The sequence below is a fragment of the Bufo gargarizans genome, chromosome 1 (assembly GCF_014858855.1).
Source record: "Bufo gargarizans isolate SCDJY-AF-19 chromosome 1, ASM1485885v1, whole genome shotgun sequence".
Classification (NCBI taxonomy): domain Eukaryota; kingdom Metazoa; phylum Chordata; class Amphibia; order Anura; family Bufonidae; genus Bufo; species Bufo gargarizans.
The window spans coordinates 465,059,202-465,086,229 of NC_058080.1; the positions used below are offsets into that span (position 1 = coordinate 465,059,202).

At 45.5% G+C, this 27,028-nt stretch overlaps 1 protein-coding gene across 2 annotated transcripts in view; it reads left to right on the forward strand.

The window, feature by feature from the left end:
• Positions 1 to 26,021, forward strand: part of GMPR2 (guanosine monophosphate reductase 2) — a 56,187-nt gene extending 30,166 nt beyond the window's left edge. For both annotated transcript variants that reach the window (XM_044273166.1, XM_044273175.1), the window contains exons 4-10: positions 18,154 to 18,237; positions 18,342 to 18,515; positions 18,587 to 18,668; positions 21,053 to 21,159; positions 21,781 to 21,823; positions 25,084 to 25,243; positions 25,341 to 26,021. In XM_044273166.1, the coding sequence (XP_044129101.1) occupies positions 18,154 to 18,237; positions 18,342 to 18,515; positions 18,587 to 18,668; positions 21,053 to 21,159; positions 21,781 to 21,823; positions 25,084 to 25,243; positions 25,341 to 25,527 (837 nt within the window). In that variant the 3' untranslated portion in view covers positions 25,528 to 26,021. The remainder of the gene's footprint in view (positions 1 to 18,153; positions 18,238 to 18,341; positions 18,516 to 18,586; positions 18,669 to 21,052; positions 21,160 to 21,780; positions 21,824 to 25,083; positions 25,244 to 25,340) is intronic.
• Positions 26,022 to 27,028: the final 1,007 nt, after the last annotated feature.

Genomic DNA, 27,028 nt, shown 5'->3' on the forward strand with positions numbered 1-27,028 from the left:
ATCCATGTATCCGTGGATCCGTAAAAATCATACCGACGTCTGAATGGAGCCTTACAGGGGGGTGATCAATGACATGGGGGTGATCAGGGAGTCTATATGGAGTGATCATGGGTGATCAGGGGTTCATAAGGGGTTAATAAGTGACAGGGGGGGGGTGTAGTGGTGTTTGGTGGTACTTTACACAGCTACCTGTGTCCTCTGGTGGTCGATCCAAACAAAAGGGACCACCAGAGGACCAGGTAGCAGGTATATTAGACGCTGTTATCAAAACAGCGTCTAATATACCTGTTAGGGGTTAAAAAAATCACATCTCCAGCCTGCCAGCGAGCGATTGCCGCTTGCAGGCTCGAGATCCACTCGCTTACCTTCCGTTCCTGTGAGCGCGCGCGCCTGTGTGCGCGCGTTCACAGGAATTCACGGCTCTCGCGAGATGACACATATATGCGTGACTCTGCGCAGAGCTGCCACCTCCGGACCGCAGATCTGCGTTAGGCGGTCCGGAGGTGGTTAAGCAATCATCCTGGTAAGCTGTAATTAAAAGTAATTTTATTTAGTTGTAATTCTAGTTGTAATTAATTACAACTTTTAATTACAGCTTATAAAAAAAGCAAAAGCATGCATGCCGGATAATTGAGCAGGTCGCATGCGTTTCATCTAACAGACGCTCTCCACTGAGTTGTGCTGGTCTGATGTATTTAGTGAGTGGATGTCACTGTTCTTTATTCCATATTATCACAGTTTTACACTATGAAGCACCTCTTTGTCTTTTTATTTCTCTCAGGTCTTGTTTTATGTGGTATGTCACATATAGGAACTGCCCTGTCATGTGACCCAGGTGCGACTTCCAAGGGTTGATCTATTTCATGCACTCAGTCTCTCGCACCCCTACACAAAGGCCTCAGATTGAACCTAGATAACACCCCAAAACAGCCTTTCATGCACCCGAACACGCTGCCACTATCTATGACAGTTAAATTAATACACCAAGTAATTCGGGGCTCATAAAAAAAAAAACACAGCGCCCCACTCGCAAGCAGGCTCACAGTAGCACAGGCCACACTTATAGCAAATACACGATAACGCAAACCGCACTCATACACTTAAAAATGGAGGTTACTGGGCTCATTCAGGGCACAATTTTTATCCCCCTTTGGCAGAGGGTGGAGCTGAGAGGAATCTCCCTCCCATCCTTGGCCCAGCCTCTTAGAAAGGCCTTCATTAGGTTTGGCAAAAAAGCCGGGCGCTGTTATCAGTAGAGGGGTTTACGCAGTTTTCCCCTATTTGGAGAAATCCGCACCTTCCTGAACTATTCCAGTTAGATGGCTTCTCACCCTGGGAGCGCAAAGGAGTGAGATATTTATGTCAACTTCAGAGTGCTGCTGTTTTCAAGTCCTTTGAACAGTTGAGAAATGAATTTGGTCTCCCGCACACGGCTTTCTATCAATTTTTACAACTTCGTCATGCCTTTCAGACACAGGCTAAATCTGTGTCGTTGAAATGCACTGTGGTCCCGTTGTTTCAGCAACTCCTCACAAACAGCTCCTCGAGCGGTCTGATATCCTCTATCTACAGGAACTTGTATGTGAAGTCACTGAAGCAAGGGATCTTAGCAGTCAAATCTAAATGGGAAAGGGAGGTCGGGCCGATCTCAGAAGAGCAGTGGAAATCGCTTTTGGCGCTCACTCCACAACTGTCAGTTTGCGAGGGGCAGCCTATGTCCCAGCTGTTTTTAATACACCGGGTGTATAGGACGCCAGAGTTTTTATGCCGGATAGGTGTTCGGGAAGATGCGGATTGTCCTAGATGTGGCAGGGGTCCTGCATCCTTGTTACACATGTTCTGGGATTGTGCGGAGCTCCGGAACTTTTGGTCCGCGGTTTTAGCCCTAATAAAAGACGCATATAATATTGCAGTTCCGCCTGGTCCGAGAGCATGTGTGGTCGGGATATTAGACATCAAAAATCGTCATCATCGTTTGGGAGTACAGCGTCTACTGTTTCAAGCTAGAAAACTCATAGCTAGATTTTGGCTTAGACCTCAGTCTCCGACTAGGGGAGAATTCCTCAATAGAATGTCAGATATATTACGCTTAGAGAAAAGTGTGTATGTTAAAAGAAACTGTGCTGGGAAGTATGACAAAATATGGGATAACTGGGAGAAATGCAGGCACAGTGTCCGGTTTAGCCTTTCCTCGTAGTTGGACTACGGGGTAGGAAGAGGCGCAGTATTTGTTTATGTAGGCTCTCTATCTCCTCTATCCTATTTTTCTCTGGATGTATGCTGTATGAAGGTGTGCAGTACTACGCAGGTCGGGTGTGAAGAGGTCTGATACGCAGACAGGAGGAGTACACCAATGGATGTGCCTTTGACATGTTAATAAGATGTCCAATCTTGGAGTTTGGATCCGCTCCATCGCTCGGGTAGGGGGGGGGGGGGTACTGGGCTTTAGTTGGGTAGGGAGGGTTGGTTTCCTGTTTATAATTTATTGGATGGGAAATGTGGTTCTGTACCAGATATACTTTGTAACTAGAATACGTGATTTTATGTGCTTTGTACCATGGTTTATGTTACTTGTGATACTCATGTAAGTAACTATCTGTCCGATCGTGTAATGCTATGGTATTTTTGTCATCAACTGTTGCATGTATGCTGTACAGACTGTCTTCCTTAGCTTTTTTGTGATTTTCGGAAAAATCAAATAAAAATTGTCTGATTAAAAAAAAAAAAAAAAGAAAAGCCTTCATTATGGGTGTGTGTTCCACCCTTTCCTTCGGCTGGCAAGCATAAAATATTAATAAAACATGGCTTCCCCTCCACACTAATGGATATTCGGGCCCCAACATGTTTTAATAACGCATATTTCATCAGGACTCAGAATGAGAGTATCTCATTACATGAAAATGCTGGCTGTCGGGGGGAATGTTTGGACTTCCTAGGATGCCCACATTATAAGGAATGCAATTATTACAATAATTAGTAGGTGAGTTGTACCAGAGATGAGTTATCGCTTATGATATATTTTTCTCGCTCATATCATTGGGGGGGACAGGACCGTGGGTATAGCTTGCTGCTGCCACTAGGAGGCGACACTGGGCTGAAAACTGTTAGCTCCCCCCCTGCAGGCTATACCCCCTCCAGCCTGGAGAGAGCATTCCAGTTTTTAGCTTAGTGTCGTAGGGGGCAGACCTTCCTGCTTAGCAGAGTGGCTCTTTTGGAAATTTTATTTTAATTTTATATTTTATTAGGCTCATGTCCCACCGCCTTGCCCCCCCCGCCCAAGAAGACAAGTGGACCAGGGCAGCCTCGCTCCCCTGCTTCCCACCAGCATTAGGGCCACCTTTTCACCAGCCCTATCCTGCCCAGACCCCTGATGCCGTCTGCCAGCGGTCGTTGGGTGGCCCTGCTGGGACGACATCTAAGGGCAAAGTCCACAGAAGACACGTGAGTATTACTCCCCTTCTCTCCCTCCCTTAGCTCCTCACCCCTGTCTGCTGGATAGTGATCTCTCTCCTCCGCCGCGGCGGTACGGCACTGCGGGGGTTAATGTCGGCAGCATCGTGGCTGCAGCGGCTCTGCTACTACAAGGAGAGCGGTCTGATCTCTCCCTCTTCAGCACTCTTCCTCCCCACTCCACTTCTTAAGTCTCCAGGCATCTCCTGAGGCAGCATGTCCGGCGCTATATTAACCCCTTCCCGTCTCATGGCGGCTCCTAGGATGCGGGTGGGGGGGTGTGACTTCTTCCGGCCTATTTTCCTGTGCGGGGGGCAGAGCCTATTTTCCTGCCGCGGCACTCAGGAAGACCTCTCCAGCGATCCCATCCACAAGGACACAGTACCTGGGACTTCTAATGGTAGGAGATCGCTACCCCCTCCAGCATAGAGAAGCCACACAATGTCAGACCCAGCCAAGACCCCTCCCCAGGCACCCTTCAGGACCACTTATTATGCCTGCACTTCATGTTCTGTTAAATTCCCTCGTGGTCAGTCACTCTCACTATGCTCTGCATGTCAGGCGGCCCCACAAAGCCATCCATCCATATTGGTTATTTACAATTGGTCACTAGGACCAGTGATTGTCTCTGGGTTGACACGTGTTACTTTAATTTTATCTAAAATATAGCATTTATTTATTTTCTCTAAAAATGTACTAACCAGAACTTAACAAGATAAAACTATCAGCCTTGTCTGCACTACCGCTATTGATAGTCTGAGTGTGGCTATGGGGCTACCTGGAGGACTGCACTACACTTTAGGCTGTCTAACTCACTCCTCTATTTACACACGGAATCCACCGTGCACTATCCAGTGCACACTGTTAGTATCACAGTACGCTACTGTAGGAATAGTGATTGCCCTCCTAGCGCACCCTATTTGCTCGTTTATGATGCATGACTATAGCTTTTGCAAGACTCTGGCTGGCTAAAAGGTATCACACTCTGCCCCCGACATGTTTCGCCAAACACTTGGCGTCCTCAGGGGTTTGGGCAGTGAACTGTGAAGGGGGCGGGACCAGGCTTTTGAAACCTTCCTGTCAGCGTCACAATTCTGCTGGCCATTGTGTATCTCTTTTATTGTTAGGTGAGTTATTCGGCCTATCTGTATCCACTTCTTAGGATTACCTTATCGAATAGGACCTCCCACAGTTCTCTTGTCCAATCCGCATTAACAAGGCTATTGCGCTTGCGTTTGACCTTAGCGCACATCGGGACTGATGGCTGTGAGTGCGCATGTCTAGGCACTTGTATATGCCTTACGCTCTTGCGACTCCACTGCGCATGCGTACACTGTTGGAATTGAGGACCATCACTGCCTGCCACGCATGCGTGTACTAGCTTTGCTAGTTGAAAATTGTCCAAGTGTTATGCCTCCAGTGCGCATGTCTGGACACTTATATGTATGCGATGGGAGCTTCTTACCGTTCTGCACCTGCGTGAGGTGATAGAACATAATCATACCGTCTTCTTCTGCGCATGCGTCGGGACTTTGTCATCCGATGGACGCCGTGATTTGCCAGTGCGCATGTCTGGGCACTTACGTACCCGGTGGATAGATACTAATAGCATGCGTGAGGTGATAGAGCCACCATTCCCATCTCCTTCTGGGAATGCGTCGGGACTTAGCCGTTTAGTGGGTACCATGACCACCAGTGCGCATGTTTCGGTACTTATGTATCTGATGAGAACTCGACACTGTTTTGCGCTTGCGTACTGTAATAGAGCTAAGTCACATCGTTTTACCCTCGCTTGTGTTGGGACTACTGCCACCCACCGAAACTTGCTGCTGGAAGTATGCCTGTCATGGAGCTTGTTATATATTCCGGTCTTGCCAGTGCTATTTAGCTCCGGTATTGGGATTCCAGCTGGTGCCACATGGTCTTAATGAAGGCTTCACATATGAGTCGTTCCTCTGAGATAGATTCCTGGAATAACAAAATGAAAATTACAAACTAAAGTAGAGACAAACTAACACTGAACTATGTAATGAGTAAGCATAAGGCGGTAAACCAGTTCTGGAAAAACCTGTAAAATCAAGCAAATATATCTCAATATTTTAGGTAAAATTGTAGTAGACAAGATGTAACATACATGAATCCGCTGTGGTTTAATTATAATATAGGAACAACTAAAATAAATATATATACTTACTAATCCCCCAATGAGGTGCAACGGAACCAGAAGGTTAAGGAGAACCTTTAATAGTGATCAGAGCATAGGGATTAATGCTGAGTTATCATTAGCCATTATTCACAATAAGCGCAAGAAACAATAAACAAGGTTATGATGGTAGAGAATTACAATTAGGTATATGCGCAATAGGTAATAAAAGTCAAATCTAGCAACCCATCTGCAGGCATGCGAAGTAGGAACGACCGAGCACAAATACAATAGTGAGGCATATACTCAAAATTAGAAAACAAAGTGCGCATGCAGAAGATGACCAGCTGGAATCCCAATACCGGAGCTAAATAGCACCGGCAAGACCGGAATATATAACAAGCTCCATGACAGGCATACTTCCAGCAGCAAGTTTCGGTGGGTGGCAGTAGTCCCAACGCAAGCGAGGGTAGAACGATGTGACTTAGCTCTATTACAGTACGCAAGCGCAAAACAGTGTCGAGTTCTCATCAGATACATAAGTACCGAAACATGCGCATTGGTGTCATGGTACCCACTAAACGGCTAAGTCCCGACGCATGCCCAGAAGGAGATGGGAATGGTGGCTCTATCACCTCACGCATGCGCGGGCTATTAGTATCTATCCACCGGGTACGTAAGTGCCCAGACATGCGCACTGGCAGTAACGGCGTCCATCAGAAGACAAAGTGCCGACGCATGCACAGAAGAAGACGGTATGATTATGTTCTATCACCTCACGCAGGCGCAGAATGGTAAGAAGCCCCCATCGCAAAAATATAAAAGTCTAGACATGCGCACTGGAGGCATAACACTTGGCCAATTTTCAACTAGCGAAGCTAGTACACGCATGCGTGGCAGGCAGTGATGGTCCTCATTTCCAACAGTGTACGCATGCGCAGTGGAGTATCTATCCATCGGGGCATATAAGTGCCCAGACATGTGCACTGGCAGTCATGGCGCCCATCGGATGACAAAGTCCCAACGCATGCGCAGAAGGAGACGGTATGTTTATGCGCTATCACCTCGCGCAGGGGCAGAACGGAAAGAATTCTCCATAGGACAAATATAAGTGTCCAGACATGCGCACTGGAGGCACAACAATTGGCCAATTTTCAACTAACAAAGCTAGTATACGCATGCGCGGCAGGCAGTGAGGGTCCACTATTCTAATAGTGTACGCATGCGCAGTGGAGTCGCAAGAGCGTAAGGCATATACAAGTGCCCAGACATGCGCACTCACAGCCATCAGTCCCGATGTGCGCTAAGGTCAAACGCAAGCGCAATAGCCTTGTTAATGCGGATTGGACAAGAGAACTGTGGGAGGTCCTATTCGATAAGGTAATCCTAAGAAGTGGATACAGATAGGCCGAATAACTCACCTAACAATAAAAGAGATACACAATGGCCAGCAGAATTGTGACGCTGACAGGAAGGTTTCAAAAGCCTGGTCCCGCCCCCTTCACAGTTCACTGCCCAAACCCCTGAGGACGCCAAGTGTTTGGCGAAACATGTCGGGGGGCAGAGTGTGATACCTTTTAGCCAGCCAGAGTCTTGCAAAAGCTATAGTCATGCATCATAAACGAGCGAATAGGGTGCGCTAGGAGGGCAATCACTAATTAGTACTGTGATACTAACAGTGTGCACTGGATAGTGCACGGTGGATTCCGTGTGTAAATAGGAGTGAGTTAGACAGTTAGTAAACTGAGTTAGTACATTTTTAGAGAAAATAAATAAATGTTATATTTTAGATAAAATTAAAGTAACACGTGTCAACCCAGAGACAATCACTGGTCCTAGTGACCAATTGTAAATAACCAGTTTATTATGTCTCAACACGTGTTAGGCTACTTTCACACTTGCGTTTGGGGCTCCGCTTGTGAGTTCCGTTTGAAGGCTCTCACAAGCGGCCCCAAACGGATCCGTACTGCCCCAATGCATTCTGAGTGGATGCGGATCCGCTCAGAATGCATCAGTTTGGCACCGTTTGGCCCTCGTTCCGCTCAGCAGGCGGACACCCGAACGCAGGTTGCAGCGTTTTGGTGTCCGCCTGGCCGTGCAGAGCCAAACTGATCCGTCCAGACTTACAATGCAAGTCAATGGGGACGGATCCGTTTGACATTTTACCTTGAAGCGTCCCCATCACCATGGGAACGCCTCTATGTTAGAATATACCATCGGATTTGAGTTAGATTGTGAAACTCAGATCCGACAGTATATTCTAACACAGAGGCGTTCCCATGGTGATGGGGACGCTTCAAGTTAGAATATACTAAAAGAACTGTGTACATGACTGCCCCCTCCCCCCCCCCTGTTTTTAACTCATTGGTGGCCAGTGCGGCCGCCCCCCCCCCCCCCCCCCTCCCTCCCTGTTTTTAACTCATTGGTGGCCAGTGCGGCCGCCCCCCTCCCCCCCCCCCTAATTAAAATGACCGACCCCCCATCATTGGTGGCAGCGGAGAGTTCCGATCAGAGTCCCAGTTTAATCGCTGGGACTCCGATCGGTAACCATGGCAACCAGGACGCTACTGCAGTCCTAGTTGCCATGGTTACTTAGCAATATTAGAAGCATCATACTTACCTGCTGCGCTGTCTGTGACCGGCCGGGAGCTCCTCCTACTGGTAAGTGACAGGTCTGTGCGGCGCATTGCTTAATGATCTGTCACTTACCAGTAGGAGGAGCTCCCGGCCGGTCACAGACAGCGCAGCAGGTAAGTATGATGCTTCTAATATTGCAACCATGGCAACCAGGACTGCAGTAGTGTACTGGTTGCCATGGTTACCGATTGGAGTCCCAGCGATTAAACTGGGACTCTGATCAGAACTCTCCGCTGCCACCAATGAGTCGGTCATTTTAATTAGGGGGGGGGGGGCGGCCGCACTGACCACCAATGAGTTAAAAACAGGGGGGGAGGGGGGGGGCGCCCGCACTGGCCACCAATGAGTTAAAAACAGGGGGGGAGGGGGGGCTGGCCGCACTGGCCACCAATGAGTTAAAAACAGGGGGGGGGGGGGGTCTGCCCCCTGCTGCCTGGCAGCACCTGCCAGGCAGCAGGGGGCAGTCATGTACACAGTTCTTTTAGTATATTCTAACTTGAAGTGTCCCCATCACCATGGGAACGCCTCTGTGTTAGAATATACTGTCGGATCTGAGTTTTCACGAAGTGAAAAATCAGATCTGAAAAAAACAGTTATGCGAACGGATGCAAGCGTTTGCATTATAGGAGCGGATCCGTCTGTACAGACACCAGACGGATCCGCTCCGAACGCAAGTGTGAAAGTAGCCTTAGTGGGTCAATTGTGTAAAAAGTGAGATCCATCCATATTGTCACAACCCACAGGAGTTCAAGACCCCTCTGGCTGTGGAGAACCTGACTGGGCAAGGTCCCTGTCTCAGGCAGTAGAAGACCTCTCCAAAGTCTCCCATTCCACCCTTTCATTACTGGGTTGTTTGGTAGAGAAATCACCCACAGTGCAGTCCTCACCTTCGCAAGGTGCACAAACTAGGAGCAGGCTTACTAGCAAGCGTCCCAGATCAGGTCGTCATTTCTCATCTGACGCCTCTGCATCCCCTCCCCCTCCCTGTTCCCGATCTCAGACGTCCTCCATTTTAGGTGACGCATTATCAGATGGTGAGATTGCGGATTCAGATACGGAGATGGACCTGGAGCAGTCTTCCCAAATTGCGTCTATGGTAGATAGTCTGATTTCAGCTATCCGGGACACTTTCCAAGTTCAGGAGGAACTCCCCTCCACCAGCCACCAGGGAGTGTCGTTTTTGCGTACAAAGCAGACCCCTAAGTCCTTCCCTGTACACAATGATTTTTCCGTTGTTGTCGCAAAGGCTTGGGACCAGCCAGGTTTGCGCTTCATTGTCCCAAAGCGGTTAGACTTGCTCTACCCTTTTCCAACTGATTGTGTGGAAAAATGGGCCTCACCTCCAAAGGTAGACCCACCGGTCACTCGCCTCGCAAAGAACACGACTATTCCGGTGGCAGATGGCTCCTCTCTCCAGGACCCAGTAGATCGGCGCATTGACTTGCTCTCGAAGTCGGTCTTTGCAGCCAGCGGTTCAGCCTTACACCCGATCTTCGTATCGGCATGGGTAGCCAAGGCGGTTTCGGAGTGGGCCCTCCGTTTGAACCAAGACCTTGCGACCAATCTTCCTCCAGCGGAACTCCAGTCCTTGGCGGTACAAATTTCCCAGGCAGGAAAGTACCTCTGCGAAGCAGCTCTGGACTCAGGGACGATGGTCGCCCGCTCCTCAGCTCTCGCTGTATCTATCCGCCGAGAACTGTGGCTTAAAGTCTGGTCTGCGGATTCATCCTCCAAACGTTCTCTTTCAAGACTTCCCTTTGCCGGGTCTCGACTCTTTGGTACCCGGCTAGATGATATTATTTCAGAAGCAACAAAGGGGAAAAAGCACCCATTTACCGCAACCCAAGGCGAAACGTTCCTTTCGTCCTGGGGTCACAGCTTCCCGTTATCAGTTCTTTCGTAGGTTTGCGGGCACTCGTCCGACGGGCCCACCTGCTTCTAGGCCACCCAATCAGGACCAGCGAAAAGGCCCATCCTTCAAACCCCAGCCAGCATGACGTCTGCGAGCGCAAGAGCCTTGTTCCACTCCCGGGAAACAGCCCTCAGCATGAAGGTGCGGCCCCACCCTTATAGGTGGGGGGGTCATCTCATTCTTTTTCAGGAAATGTGGCGAACTCATACAGTGGGATGCGAAAGTTTGGGCAACCTTGTTAATCGTCATGATTTTCCTGTATAAATCGTTGGTTGTTACGATAAAAAATGTCAGTTAAATATATCATATAGGAGACACACACACAGTGATATTGAAGTTTATTGGATTTACAGAAAGTGTGCTATAATTGTTCAAACAAAATTAGGCAGGTGCATAAATTTGGGCACCACAAAAAAGAAATAAAATCAATATTTAGTAGATCCTCCTTTTGCAGAAATTACAGCCTCTAAACGCTTCCTGTAGGTTCCAATGAGAGTCTGGATTCTGGTTGAAGGTATTTTGGACCATTCCTCTTTCCAAAACATCTTTAGTTCATTCAGGTTTGATGGCTTCCGAGCATGGACAGCTCTCTTTAAGTCACACCACAGATTTTCAATGATATTCAGGTCTGGGGACTGAGATGGCCATTCCAGAACGTTGTACTTGTTCCTCTGCATAAATGCCTTAGTGGATTTGGAGCAGTGTTTAGGGTCGTTGTCTTGTTGAAAGATCCAGCCCCGGAGCAGCTTCAGCTTTGTCACTGATTCCTGGACATTGGTCTCCAGAATCTGCTGATACAAAGTGGAATCCATGTGTCCCTCAACTTTGACAAAATTCCCAGTCCCTGCACTGGTCCCACAGCCCCGCAGCATGATGGAACCACCACCACATTTTACTGGAGGTAGCAGGTGTTTTTCTTGGAATGCTGTGTTCTTTTTCCTCCATGCATAACGCCCCTTGTTATGGCCAAATAACTCAATTTTAGTTTCATCAGTCCACAGCACCTTATTCCAAAATGAAGATGGCTTGTCCAAATGTGCTTTAGCCCACCTCAAGCGGCACTTTTTGTGCTGTGGGCGGAGAAAAGGCTTCCTTTGCATCACTCTCGCATACAGCATCTCCTTGTGTAAAGTGCGCCGAATGGTTGAACGATGCACAGTGACTCCATCTGCAGCAAGATGATGTTGTAGGTCTTTGGTGCTGGTCTGTGGGTTGACTCTGACTGTTCTCACCATTCGTCGCTTCTGTCTATCCGAGATTTTTCTTGGTCTGCCACTTCGAGCCTTAACTTGAGCTGAGCCTGTGGTCTTCCATTTCCTCAATATGTTCCTAACTGTGGAAACCCACAGCGGAAATCTCTGAGACAGCTTTCTGTATCCTTCCCCTGCCTAAACCATGATGGTGAACAATCTTTGTATTCAAGTCATTGGAGAGTTGTTTTGAGACCCCCATGTTGCTACTCTTCAGAGAAAATTAAAAGAGGAGGAAAACTTACAATTGACCCCCTTAAACAATCTTTCTCAGAATTGGATTCACCTGTGTATGTAGGTCAGGGGTCACTGAGCTTACCAAGCCAATTTAAATTCCAATAATTAGTTCTAAAGGTTTTGGAATCAATAAAATGACAACAGTGCCCAAATTTATGCACCTGCCTAATTTTGTTTAAACAATTATAGCACACTTTCTGTAAATCCAATAAACTTCAATATCACTGTGTGTGTCTCCTATATGATATATTTAACTGACATTTTTTATCGAAACAACCAACGATTTATACAGGAAAATCATGACGATTAACAAGGTTGCCCAAACTTTCGCATCCCACTGTATATCGGACGCTTTGGTAGCGACATCAGGATACAAGATAGAATTCAAATCTATCCCACCCAACCGTTTTTTCCTCTCCCAGCCGCCCAAGGAGCCAGGTCGGGCGGTTGCTTTCTTCCAAGAAGTCCAGTCCCTTCTCATACAGGGCGTGATAATTCTAGTCCCCTTACACAAAAGATTTACGGGTTTCTATTCAAATCTTTTCGTAGTACCCAAAAAGGAAGGCGATGTTCGCCCAGTGCTGGACCTCAAGATAGTGAATTGCTTCCTCCGCATTCAACGGTTCAATATGGAGTCACTCCGCTCCGTGATTGGCTCTTTGGTACATGGGGAACTCATGGCATCGATAGATGTCCAAGACGCCTACTTACACGTTCCCATCGCACCCGCTCATCAACGTTTTCTGCGTTTTGCTATTCATTCATGTCACTACCATTTGGCCTAGCGACAGCTCTGAGAGTGTTTACAAAGGTGCTTGCCCCCCTCCTGGGTCTCCTGCGCTCCAGGGGCATCACTCTCCTCCCGTATCTAGACGATATCTTGATCAAAGCATCTACGGTCTCCCAATGCGAGGAGAGTCTTCAGATCACTTTGAGCACCCTGTCCCGCTTCGGGTGGATAGTCAATCGGTGGAAATCCTGCTTATCTCCCACCACACAAATCAGGTTTCTGGGCATGATACTAGACTCAGGTGCAGCCGTGGTACGCCTGCCATTGGACAAGAGTGTGGACATTCAGAGGTCTATACACATATTACTCCAGTTCTCGCCACACGGACGGTCCAGGGTGTTTGGTCTCCATCGGAGTCCAAACTTCCCATCAACATACTGGAACTCCGGGCCATTTATCTCTCCCTTGTCCATTGGACTCCACTTCTGCAGGGTCGTCCGATCAGGGTGCAGTCGGACAATGCCACAGCTGTGACCTACATCAACCACCAAGGAGGGACTCACAGTCTTCCGGTGATGCAGGAGTCTGCGAAGATTTTGCAGTGGGTGGAGTCCCATGTTCCGGTGATTTCGTCAGTCTTCATCCCGGGAGTGGACAACTGGACGGCAGACTTTCTCAGCCGGGACCCGGGAGAGTGTTCGAGGCCATCTGTCTCAGTTAGGGACGTCCGGAAGTGGACTTGATGGTGTCCAGGTTCAATCACAGCTCCTGTGCTTCCTCTCTCGCGCAAGGGATCCAACAGCACACTGCGTGGACGCTCTCGTGGCGCCTTGGGACAGCTTCGCATTTCTTTGCGTGTTCCCACTTCTACTTCGGATCCTACGCAGAATCAGGAAGGAAGGCATCCTGATCGCCCCAGACTAGAACTCATTTTTCTGCTAGGAGATGCTCCGTGGCCTCTGCCAATCAGAACCGATCTACTTTCCCAGGGCCCAGTTGTCAAGACCCGTGGCTAGGTCGTGACTCTGTGTCTTCACATGCGGTTGCCTTTGGCAACGTGGTTTGCATGTGAGGCACTTTTCCTTGGATGTGGTGTTTCCCCATTTTGGTATGCATGGTTTTAAGGTGTGTCTGGTAGGTGTGGTGGGTGTGACCTCAGGCCTCCTTATATGTTGGTGTGGTGGACCCTGAAGGTCAGTTTGATTTTGGTTGTCAGCTTAGTGTGGAGCTCTGCTCCTGGGCTGTTTGTGATTATGTCTGTGTGAGCTATCCCTATTTGTTATTCTGTTTCCTTTGTTGTGTCTGTTGTCCCCTCTGGTGTGTTTCTGTCATTCGTCCCCCTACCTGGTGTATGTAGTTATGGTGTGGGTTTTGCTTGGAGGTTTGATTGTGGTGTGTGATGGCTCCGGAAGGGGTGTGCTTTCCGGAGGGGTTAAGCGAAGGCAAGACTGTGGCTTTCCCAGCTTGGAGCACCCTTTCATCATGGCTGCGGCTGGTAAGTGAAGTGTGGATAGCATTGTTGTGTTGCTGTTACTTACCTGCCGTACGGTTTAGCCCATGGTCTTGCACCCTGTTTGCTACTGGGCCTCTGGAGACACCATTTATCCGTGGTGTAGGATGAATGGGTGGTCTCTGCCCTGTCATAAGACCTAGGGCTTTGCAGGGATAGTAGGGTCAAACGTTGGTGAGCATGAGTCCCCTTACCTTCTGAGGCGGCTCATGCGTTAGGAGTCTAGGGAGAGTTCAGGGTTGCACTAGGAGGTGACCTGCTCCCTGTTCCCTGTTGACACCAGTCTTCCATCAGAGTTTAGATACGCTATGTTTAACGGCGTGGCTGTTGAAACCTTTCTGTGGAAACGCTGAGTTTTTTCTGATGCGGTCATTCGAACCATGATTAGGGCCAGGAAACCTTCCTCTTCTAGGATTTACTACCGGACCTGGAAATCCTTCTTGCGTTTCTGCGAGGAACGAGCTCTTTCTCCCAGGCGTTTTTCCCTTCAGACGGTTCTAGCGTTCCTTCAGTCAGGATTGGACCTGGGCATGGCTCTCAGTTCCCTCAAAGGGCAGGTCCCCGCCCTGTCAATTTTTTTCCAACGTACTCTAGCCGTCCTAGGTCCAGTCAAGACTTTCTTGCAAGGAGTAGCTCACACCGTTCCCCCATATCAGTCCCCATTACATTTTTGGGACCTGAACCTGGTTCTCGGTTCACTCCAGACAGCGCCGTTCGAACCTCTGAGTGAAGCAGTCGGGGCTTCTTGGGCACACCTCCACCACGCTTCTGCGTCTCAGTTGTGGAAAGCAGCAACTTGGTCCTCTCTACACACCTTTACTAAATTTTACCGGGTGCATTCATTGGCCTCCGGACTGCTTTAGGACGTCCCACGGTCCTGTGTCCCCCAATGATATGAGCGAGAAAATTAGATTTTTGTGAACTCACCTGTAAACTCTTTCTCGCTTGATTCATTGGGGGACACAGCACCCACCCACATATTGTTGTAAGGCAAGTGGGGTTCCTGTTTTGCCTGTTGGGACCTTGTGTTTGGTTCGGTCTCATGACAGTGTACAGTTTTCTGTTGATTTTCACTTTAATTTGGTCTCTCCTACTGCTGGATCACAATCTGAAATGCTCTCTCCAGGCTGGAGGGGGTATAGCCTGCAGGGGAGGAGCTAACAGTTTTCAGCCTAGTGTCGCCTCCTAGTGGCAGCAGCAAGCTATACCCACGGTCCTGTATCCCCCCCAATGAATAAAGCGAGAAAGAGATTTTACAAGTGAGTTCACAAAAATCTCATTTTTTCATCTTCTGGTAGTCTATCTGAAAAGCTCTGGATGGATGTCTGCTGTGCACTGTTGCAAATATGTCTGACGTGACAGCCATGAGGCTCTAGTGTCCCGTCCAGGAAACCTCGTTACCACTACTCTATTAGCAGGAGGATGTTAATTTGAACACAGTGTTAAAGAAAGGCACACAAATATATAAAATGACACAACACTGACATAATGACATAAAACTGATTATAAGGGTCCATTCACACGTCCGTTTTTTCTTTCCTGATCTGTTCAGTTTTTTGCAGAACAGATCTGGACCCATTCATTTTCAAGGGTCCTGTAAAAAATCGGACAGCACAATGTGTGCTGTCCGTTTCCGTTGTTCCGTATGGCCGAAAAAATATAAAACATGTCCTATTCTTTTCCGCAAAAATCAGATCCTGGTACAATACAAAGTCAATGGATCCGCAAAAAGACATTCGGATGTCATTACGTATGTCATCCGTTTTATGCGGAATCCGTTCCTGGAAATTAAATCCTGCCCACAGAAATCACTTATTCACTTTTTTTTTTTTTTCAAAGAAATCTAAACAACTTTATTTGCTTTGTGAAATTTATACATGTTTCCGTTTTTTGCGGATCCGCAAAAAACGGGTGACATACGGAAACATTTTCAGAAACAACGGATCCGCAACAAACGGACCGAAATTCAGGATATAGAAAAATACTGACGTGTGAATGTAGCCTAAGAGTCCCTTTCTGAAATGGGAAGAGTTGTATAGTTGTATATCTAATGCATTGTATAACACTGAATCGGGTGTCCCCTGATGAGCCCAGGTTATTGGTGAGGGCGAAACGCGTTGGAATTGAGGCCTATGTATGTGTTGTTGCTTTAGGGCAGCAATTCCAGGCGCCTATAATATTGCATCAAAACCAATAATGTGTTTGGCATTTTGATAGACAGCTGCTCTGCGAATTATATCTATGTATGTACTCAGCAGCTGCTTAGAATATGTACATAGATTATTGTATATACCGAGTATCTTTACTCTTTTGTATAGTTTAAACGAAATATTATATTGAGCACTTATTATCTAATATACAGTGCATATATAGCTGCTTTGTGTACTGAAGAGTTATTATTTTTTGTACCTAGACTAGGCCATTACCAATTGGGCATCCGACCAGGCTCTGCTCACTATATCCCTTAATTGGGTCAGTCTAGGGCAGTTATGGCGAACCTTTTACAGACGAGTGCCCAAACTGCAACCCAAAACACACTTATTTATCTCAAAGTGCCAACACGCACTTTAACCTGAATGCCAATATAGTATATCTTCCATGTACTTTATCATGTAGCTGTAATAGCCTGCCTACATTCAGTGCGCTGCCTGTGCTGATCATAGTGAGCCCTGCGCTGATGAATGGCAGGAAAAGTCTAAGGCATACTGGTACACCATACCAGGGAGCGGGTGCCCACAGAGAGGGCTCTGAGTGCCACCTCTGGCACCCGTGCCATAGGTTCGCCACCACTGGTCTAGGGCATTCCAAGATGGTTCCTGAACACGGGATCGCCCCATTGGGGCAGCCATTCCGTTTTTAGGCAGGGACCACGCCATATAGGGCCATACCTAGGGACAGGCCCGAACTAGTAAGCAACAACCCTGCCTATATTTTACGGTGTCCTTAAGTACCTTGGTGAGGAACAGGAAGATTGCCTAAGAGCACACAAAGTGCATATCCACTTATGCCGTGTCGTTTTTTCTTTCCTTTTTCTTTCTATATTTTGTTTTCGTAGAGTTTGTTATTTTATATGTACTAAACATTAAAGGCTACGTTTTATAACAGGAGGTACCGTGTGACTAAAGCATTGTATAACTTAGACATTTTTTTGTGTGTGTGTTGGGGGGGATGGTATGAAGAACACAATTCTGCCAATTTTTTTAGAGTTTTTGTTTTTGCGGTGTTCACTGTATGATAAAAATTATGTTAACTTTATTCTGTGGGTCAGTACAATGGATAGACTAAATGTATATAGTTTTTGTTATGTTTTGCTACTTTTAAAATTGTGATTTAGATTGTTGATGGAGTTGAGGGCTTGTTTTTTGCAGAGTGAGCTGTAGTTTTTATTGATTCCATTGTTGGTCTACAGACAACCTTTTAATTATTTTTATGCACATTTTGTTGAGAGGCAAAGTGACCCCAAAAAAATATAACAACAATCCTGGCATTGGGGAAGTTTTTTTCTGTGGCGTCCAGCGCACGTGATAAATAACATGTATACAGCAATACCAATTAAGTTGATCTTTTTTTAAATGATTTTTTTTTATATTGTTAAAAACTATTCAACAGTTTTTACATTTTTTTGCTCCCTTAGGGGACATGAACCTGTGAATGTTTGATCATTTGTACAATAGTTCTGTATTATAGTGTATAGGAGTTTTTACAGAAACTCTTGTATCCTACCAGAGGCAGGGTGTAATAGCAGCCGAAAAAGGGACAGGTCTAGGGTCTTCAGAAGGCCTCTGGTCTGCCATGACAACTACTCTGCATCCCGTAATCATGTTTGCAGAGTGCCTATAGGAGAGCAGAGGATACTCATGGGGCATTTAACAGTCGAGCAGTGAAGTTGCAGTATGATTGAAATGAAATGCTAAAGGCAACCAACCGTTTCTTATATACCTGGATGCAGTCAGTCATAAGAGAACATAACATTATTGTTAAAAGGAATGTGTCATTCTGCCAGTTTTCTCTCTGATAGATTCATATAGATTATTTTTTATTCTATTTACTGAACATGATTATTGGGGCAGACCTGGGACCTGCTCAGATGTCATTGTGCAGAGAGGGGGAATGTAAAAGCTGTAACATCAGTGACGTTGCAGTATTATTTTGGGAATAGTGATAGATAGTGACATGGAAAAGTAAAAAATTACATCTGTAAGGTTTTTTTAGACAAACTGAAAGTTTAACATAAAAACCTGATTTAAACACTAGTTCATTTTCTGATAGCTCATTCCCTTTCAGTTTACTCTCTTTACAGCGATACATAAACACTATTCAATTGATGAGTGGAAGGAATTTGCTGTCACCTCTCCGGACTGTCTTGATGTAAGTAATAGTTTTTATGTAATATACAGTTCCCAGCACATTTTTCTAATGGCTTTCGGCTAGCCATCTGATTTTCCTGACATAATGTCCTGCATGTCCCATAGAACGTGGCTGTAAGCTCCGGTACTGGCCAGTCTGACTTCCAGCACGTAGAGGACGTTTTAACGGCCGTCCCTCAGATTCGTTACATCTGCCTTGATGTAGCTAACGGATACTCTGAGCAGTTTGTCCAGCATGTGAAAGATGTAAGAGCCAGGTTTCCCAAGCACACAATCATGGTAAGGAGATGGACTCTCGTGTCTTTATTTTTCTAGTCTTACGTCTACTGACATTGGATTTCTGTCTTCAGGCTGGGAATGTTGTAACTGGAGAAATGGTGGAGGAATTAATCCTTTCAGGAGCAGATATAATCAAGGTTGGAATAGGACCAGGTACTACCTATGTCATTTTCTAATCGTGAAAAATTTAAATAACTAGCCATAGAAATTCTTGATGCCCCCCCCCTCCCCCAAAAAAAAGACAATAGTGTGCCGAGAAGGGCAGGGACAGACTGGCCATAGATCCTACAGGGAAATTTCCTAGCGGGCCGATGCCCAGGGGGCCACTCAAGCCCTCCTCAAGGCTTTTGGCCAGGGACATAACAATCTGATGCTCTCAGCATTAAATAATACTAGAAGCATCAGGTACTTATGCAGTGACCAGCAGCTGCAGGTGCCCTCCTTAATTGAACTGGTGCGGTATTTTGTGCCGCACTATGGTATTTCTGCCCCTGCCTACTTTTTTTGTCCCTATCTCTGATTGGTTTATGTTGTCCCTGCCTATTTGTGTTGCCCTGCCTTTTGTCAATTTAGACATGCCTACAATATGGGACCACTTTTATTTTTTTTTCCATGGCCACTTTAAGTTCCCAGTCCACCCCTGGAGAAGGGTAAAAGAACTCATGGCCCACACATATTCTTACTTTATTTTTTGAAATGTATAACTTCTATTATCTGATAACCTGGATAAATACATATGCTGTCTGCTGTTTAAGGTCTTGTATTATCCACATATTGTGTTTGTAGGAAGGACATTTTCCTGGCAACCATGAAATGCATGAAACGCAGTGCAATATGCAGGCAGCATGTTATAGAGCCGGAGGAGCTGAGCAGAACGATATAGTTTTATGGGAAAACTTTCAGTAAAGCTAGTCATTTATATATTGAAGTCTCTGCTCTTTTTGACTTCAGTTGTACACATGGGAGGTATCAGTGATAGCATTCTTTGTGTAAGTGTGTATTCAGAGATAGCTGTCAATCACTGATAACCCCTTCCCATGTACAACTGAACCGAGAAAAGATATAGATTTCAATGTAAAAATTACACATTTTACTAAATCATTTTCCATAAAACTATAAATCAATCTGCTCAGCTCCTCCTGCTCTATAACATGTTGCCTGCAGAATGCACTGCATTTTATCGTGATCTTTGTCCAGCCTGTCCAGCCAAAACATGGTAAACCAGAAGTTAGGGTTAACGTTTGCATCACATTTACTACCTGTATACAATCTTTTTATGCCATGTCCGACCAAGGGGCGTAGCTTTGCTGGCAAGGGCAGTGACTTTGCTGGAAAGGGACGTGGCCTAAACTGTGGCTTCATGTGCCGAAAATGCACACTTATATGTGGTGTAAAATTAGACTCACACTGACAAAATTCTAGCATAAAATAGACACTCCAAATTTACAAAGGTCCATGCTCCAGAATAGTAAATTCTGACTGTGATTAGTATTCTTAGTGTAAATTATAACACTATTAGTAAATCAGCCCCCTAGGATTATTTTTTTTCCAGTTTTATTATGGTGACCATTTTTGCCTTTGGGTAAAAAAAAAATCAAATAAATGGCAAAATCTCTGTAAGAAATGAAATATGATTGCTAAACTCCTGCTGTAAATTGCACCATAGTTTATTTGAGGTAATTACCGGTAAGTCACCTTGACGTACTACAGGACCACGAAAAACAAACCCTTATTTTCATTGTATGGTTTGTATAGGATAATGCTATATTATTCATTGAAACTGTCTTACGCTAAAACTGTCCGTTGCCCACAGCAACCAATCAGCGTTCAGCTCTTGTATTACCAGCGCAAAGTAAGATATGAATGAGGCTCATCGTATCCGTCTCCGCCAGTTGAGGGATCCTCTTTGAGGAAGGCAGTCGTGTTGTGTCCAACATGTTGCGTTCAGTTCAACAAATAATTGTGATGGGAAGGTCTATGTAATCACAAGCTCATTCAAAGAACAAAGGACTGTTTGCTGGTCAATTTCCAAACCTTACCATACTAGACAAAAGCAGTATACATGACTTGGTGCGGAAGTGACATAGTACAGTATCCTTGGCTGAGGCCAAAAAAACAACAACACAGAAGCTTGCGTTTCCACTAAGATAAAACATTTTGTAGTAAGAATAATAAGGTTGTGGAATTTATTGCCAAAGGATTCATTTTATACCCCTTTAAATGTAAAAGGCTAAAATATCCTTTAGAACTTTTTTTTTATATTTTCTTGCTGTTAAAGGGGTTGTCTCATGACGATGATCACCCTGGGGTCCAGCTTCTCTATCCCCTTGCAGTCAGCTTTCATTGCCGGGGTAAGCCGCCTATTGCTAAACATGTACACAACAGAATGGCCGAGCAGAGGACAGTGGACACCACTCTATAATTTCTAGATGTTCTCACAAGTCATATGGACAAAGGTTGTGATTATGAAACAGTCCCTTTAAGATGTTAATCTAATGGCGTTGTGTGTCTCTCACACTCCATGCAACTTCAATTAGGTTCTGTTTGCACCACCCGGAAGAAGACTGGAGTTGGATATCCACAACTGAGTGCTGTGATTGAGTGTGCAGATGCAGCTCATGGACTGAATGGCCATATTATATCGGTTAGTAAAAATAGTAAGCGGCTCGACAGAGCAGCTTAAGTGAGAAGCTATACAGAATTAAGGCTCACGCACACAAACGTATTTTGTTTCCGTGTACGTTTCAGTTTTATTTTGCGGTCCGTATGTGGAACCATTCACTTTAATGGGGCTGCAAAAAAATATAATGACTGTCTGCATTCCTTTTTTCGTATATCCATTCCGCCAAAAGATAGAACATATCCTATTATTGTCCGCATTACAGACAAGGATAGGACTGTTCTATTAGGGGACAGCTGTTCCATTCCACAAGATACGGAATGCACATGGATGTCATCTGTATTTTTTGCCAGACCGCAAAATACATACGGTCGTGTGCATGAGCCCTCATGTTGTATTCACATAGCCATGTCTGTTTTGTGAAACGCAGATCTGCAAAACAGTGGCACCGGCCGTGTGCACCACGCATTGTGATGTGGATCTGTTACTTCAGTGGGTCTGCGATCTGCATGTTGCGGGCAAAGATAGGACATGTCCTATCTTGATCGTGGACCCATTGAAATCAATGGGTCCCTACTGCGATGTGTGGTGCTCACGGCCGTGTGATTACACCCTTATAAAGAGCATGGCATTTTCTGTTTTCAGGATGGAGGTTGCACATGTCCAGGGGATGTGGCAAAAGCTTTTGGTAAGTTTCTAAACCTACACAAAGAACTCTCTTTTCTGTATACATTGATTATATTACATCCATTTAATTTGCAAAGTATCTTTTATAATGAACTATTTTTGTAGAAGGAGAAGTTGTGCAGAGTAGTATATAATTTTATGGGTAAAGGTTAAGGGGGAAGTGTATCAAGCCCTGCAGAATTCTGGCTTCAAACTGCTGCAAAATAGGGCTTTGCTTTTATTTGCACATTAATTTGCGGCATTTCGTATATTTACACTACTCACTCCAGTTTTGAAAACTGGGTGGAAAAATTGGTTGAGCTTAGTCTGTCAAGCTTTTAAATAGGACCACAAAAGTAGTCACCACAAAATGCAATGTAATCACAAGGCAGCATGTTAAAGAGCAGGAGGAGCTGTGCAGATTGATATATATATATATATATATATATATATACACATATCAAGTTCAGCAAATACCGCAGCAGCACAGTCAGACCGTGTGCACTGGGTGCAATTCCTCACAGAGGTCGGCTTCTCCTCCAAGATATGTACTTTTCAAAGAACGAGGCAGCACTTCCAGATTTTGGTGGCAGGGTGAAGACCCCAAAACTTTATTCCCAGCAACGTTTCGGCCTACTCAATGAGGCCTTTGTCAAAGCTTGACAAAGGCCTCATTGAGTAGGCCGAAACGTTGCTGGGAATAAAGTTTTGGGGTCTTCACCCTGCCACCGAAATCTGGAAGTGCTGCCTCGTTCTTTGAAAAGTATATATATATATACAGTATATCGTTATATGGGAAAAGATTCTGTAAAACTTGTAATTTATACATTAATATGTCCGCTTTTTCTTAAATTAAGACCACCATTGTGAATAGCTCTCATTACATGGGGGAGGTGTTATCAGTGACTGACAGCTATCTCTGTGTACACACTTAAAGGGAACCTGTCATCAACTCTATGCTGACCCCACTGAGGGCCACATAAAATAGTGACAGAAATGCTGATGTCAGTGGTGTGTTACTCATGAGCTAAAAGTTAGTGGTTGCCGAGAACCAACATCATAATCATTGCAGCCCAGGCCTTGAGAAGAGTCACATCCACCTGAGAAGAGTCCTGGTTATACATAATCTCCTGCTGATGATTGGCAGTTCTCTCCTAGAGAGATGGGGAGAAAACTAGGTAGAAGCCGGTCAGTCATCAGCAGGTGGGCAGGAGAGCAGGAAGTCATGGATAACCAGGACTCTTCTCAGGTGGCCGGGACTCTTTTCCAGGCCCAGTCTGCAATGATTGTGATGTTGGTTCTCGGCAACCACTTACTTGTAACTTATAAATGACAGACCGCTGAAATCAACTCACCTGTCTCTACTTTATACTGCTGTTAGTATGGGCAGCATAAGGTTGATGACAGGTTTTCTTTAAATGGGTTGTCTCACTTCAGCAAATGGCATTTATCATGTAGAGCAAGTTAATACAAGCCACTTACTAATGTATTGTGATTATCCATATTACCTCTTTATATGTGCTACTTTCCATGGTTACGACCACCCTGCAATCCAGCAGCGGTGGCCGTGCTTGCACACTATAGGAAGAAGCACCAGCCTATATGCGCTCCCACGGTCCCAGCCAGCCAGCGGAGAGGCGGTTGTAGGGTGGTCGTAACCATGGCAACTAGCCATGTATAATCTGATGGAAAAATGAATCCAGCCAGTAAAGGAGGCAATATGGAGAATGGACGAAACAGCAGCAGACTGTCAGGAAGGAAGAGTTCCTTCCCGGCAAACATCTGCTCTTCAGTGGAGAAGAGCGCTGCACTTATATACAGCGATCTCCTCCACAGTATTGGGAGGAGCAATCGCATACAGACTTGTTGTTTGCCGGCAGCAGAGCGTGTTTGCACAGCACAATCTGCTGCTGGCAAACAACGATTTTTGTGTCCACATGAATGATCTATTACTCGATGAATGAGTGTTTTGCTCGTTCATCAGGTAATCGGCGGCACTTTTGCAACTCCAGACCATCACTAGCCAGCACTCCTATGAACACTGGTTAGGGATTATCTTGCAGATTCTCAGCCCTTGTGAAGGTTCCTTTACACAGTGTAATCAATCACTGATAACACCTTCCCCATGTACAACTACTGTTTGAAGTGGCTGCGGCGCCCAATTAAGTGCTGTGACCTCTTCCTAGACCAGCGGTGTCACATTTATTGGTCACAACAAATTGTTTTCTATAAATATTATATTTAAAAAAATACCCCTTTCTGACAGGTGTCTCTTTAAACTGGGATTTTAAGTTTTCTGTGCAAAATGTCTGCATTACACTTTAACCTCATTTTATGCATATGGCACACTCCCATATATTGCATGTTCTGTCTATATCTTGCATATGTACAGCTCTGACATATGCGACTATATGTTATCCACTTCCATACATTGGACATTGATGTATACAGCACGGTATAGGGTTGTTGTTTACAGTTGTATTGAAAGTGTAGTCAATTAGCCTTCGCAAAGGGAAACAAATGCTGATGCATACTGGACCAACATACGCCTATAGTATACTCCTTTGACATTAGGCCCATTATATGACTGTGCTATGGGTATACGGTGTTGGGAGCATATTTCAAAGTTTAACCTTGAATGTACACAGAAAAACAGTGACTGAAATTTACAAATTTGTCTGAACCACAAATCTGTTTGAAAACTGTTGTAATTTGGCGCATCAGGGGTTTTTACACGTTTTTCTGACATGCTTGACAAGAGGGAAGGGCTTAGCAGGAAGGAGGCAGAGCTTCACGGAAAAGGGCGGGGCCTAAGACACACCATTTTCACCAAAATCTGTCTCAAAGTAGGCCAACCAGTATTTGCTATATAAGCAGAGAGAAGTGTCTATCTCTGCACCAGATATATTGTCCAGCCTGAGCCACTGTGATCACTCTGGCGCAGGTCTAGACAGTCTGCTTTAGTTCACGTCATCTTTACAATGAATAAATCTGGGCTAATGTGTGAACACAGCCGAATGAATAATGGTAAGTGTTTGGTAGAATATGTTGTGTCCATTATGTGCATTAGAATGGTAGAATCAGTCGCCAGGAATGACACATGCTTGCTGTACATTGCTGTACATATCGTGTACTGATCCTGAGTTACAACCTTCTGGCTCCAGAGCTATGAGTCCTCCCAGCGTTACACTGGTGATAGTGCGACTATAGGTAGGGAAATTGACATTCAGGGTGATCTTATTGTTGTGCTCATACAAATAAGTCCTGTGTTTTCTGTTTTAGGTGCTGGAGCTGACTTTGTAATGTTGGGGGGGATGTTGTCAGGACACACTGAATCTGGAGGTGAGATCATTGAGAAGAATGGCAAGAAGTATAAACTATTCTATGGGATGAGTTCAGAAATGGCAATGAAGAAGCATGTTGGTGGAGTGGCCGAATATAGGTAGCTATTAGGACTATTGTGATTTTACTCTAGAACCCCACAGCTTCATGAACAGCCATAAAATCTTCTAAATGTTCTCACTTGCCCCTTTCATTAGAGCTTCCGAGGGAAAAACCGTGGAGGTCCCTTACCGAGGTGATGTGGAAGATACCATTAAAGACATACTTGGAGGAATTCGTTCTACCTGCACCTATGTAGGAGCTGCCAAGCTAAAAGAGCTAAGCCGAAGGACAACCTTTATCAGAGTGACCCAACAACTTAACCCCATATTTAGTAACCCATGATGTAATCTATTCATTAGATGATTCTTCATTTAAAGGGAACCTGTTATGATGAACATGCTGCTCTACAGGCATGCCGCATGTACAGAGAAGCTGAGCAGATAGATATATACATGTTTTGGAAAGGCTTCAGTGTAACATTTTTTTTTTCATTTAAAGGGGTCCTCTGGGCTTTTAATATTGATGACCTATCCTCAGGCTAGGTCATCAATATCAGATCGGCGGGCGTCCGACACCCGGCACACCCGACGATCAGCTGTATGAGAAGACATTGCGTGCACTGTGCACATGACGTCTCCCTTCTCTCTTCCTGCTCTGCTGTTGCTTTGCCATAGACATAGTAGTAGGAAGAGGGGGCGGCATGTGCTGACACATCCTGTGGATAGGTCATCAATATTAAAAGTTGGGAGAACCCCTTTAGGGTTGATTCACACATCCGTATGTGTTCCGCAAAACACGGATACCGGCACAATGCGTTCTGCATTTTGCGGACCGCACATTGCCGGCACTCTCGTAGAAAATGCCTTTTTTTGTCCACAATTGCAGACAAGAATAGGACATGTTCTATTTTTTTGCGGAACGGAAGTGCGGATCCGCAAAATGCGGACAGCACATTCCATCCCCATTGAAAATGAATAGGTCCTCACCTGTTCCGCACAATTGTGAAACGGATGCGGACCCATTTTGCGGACGTGTGAATGGACCCATAAATTCCTGCTCCATCTGGGCTCATGGGTCCAGTGGGTGGTCTCTCTGAATGATACGGTAGTTATCCCCCCTGTGTCTCTGTGTGAGCTTGCAGGTACTGTCGTGGTCAATGACTGGGTAGGACCACACACTGAACTCATAGGCAATAGTGAAAATAGAATTAAATTGATAAATTGCATGTTTTAAAAAAACCTTTCCCTCAAACCAATATATCGATTTGCTGAGTTCCTCCTGTCCCAGCATGTAGGACATCATGTTCAATGTGACAGGTTCACTTTAAAGCAACCCTCCAGTCCACACTTAAAATTTAGCTATACACAACAAATGTATAGCCAACATACCTGGTGCCCTCCCTGCATCCCATGCTGCCTCTTTTCTGTAGAGACCTGTAGGAAAGTGTAAGTCACATCCCCCTCTCCAATGCCCTAGAATTAGGCTCTGTGCCCATCTGTGGGCAGTTGAGACGGGGTGTGTCTTATACTTTCCTATAACTCCCTGCATGACAAAATCTGGAGATGGTGCAGGGGTCTTAAAAGGGATCTGTCCCCACGATCTTGTAATCTGAGGTAATAAATGAGTATTACTACAGATAAGGAGTCCAGATCGATATTTTTATTTTCCTACTACCCTCTGTTGTGATTTGGGGTCCTCATATATACAGCACTACTCATGTATTACCTTGGATAATAGTCTGGAATTATGGTGACGGATTCCCTTTAAAAAGAATCTGACGGGAGAGCAGAGGAGGGGCAGAATGTGAACCACGGAGGGCACCATGCATGTTAATTATACATTT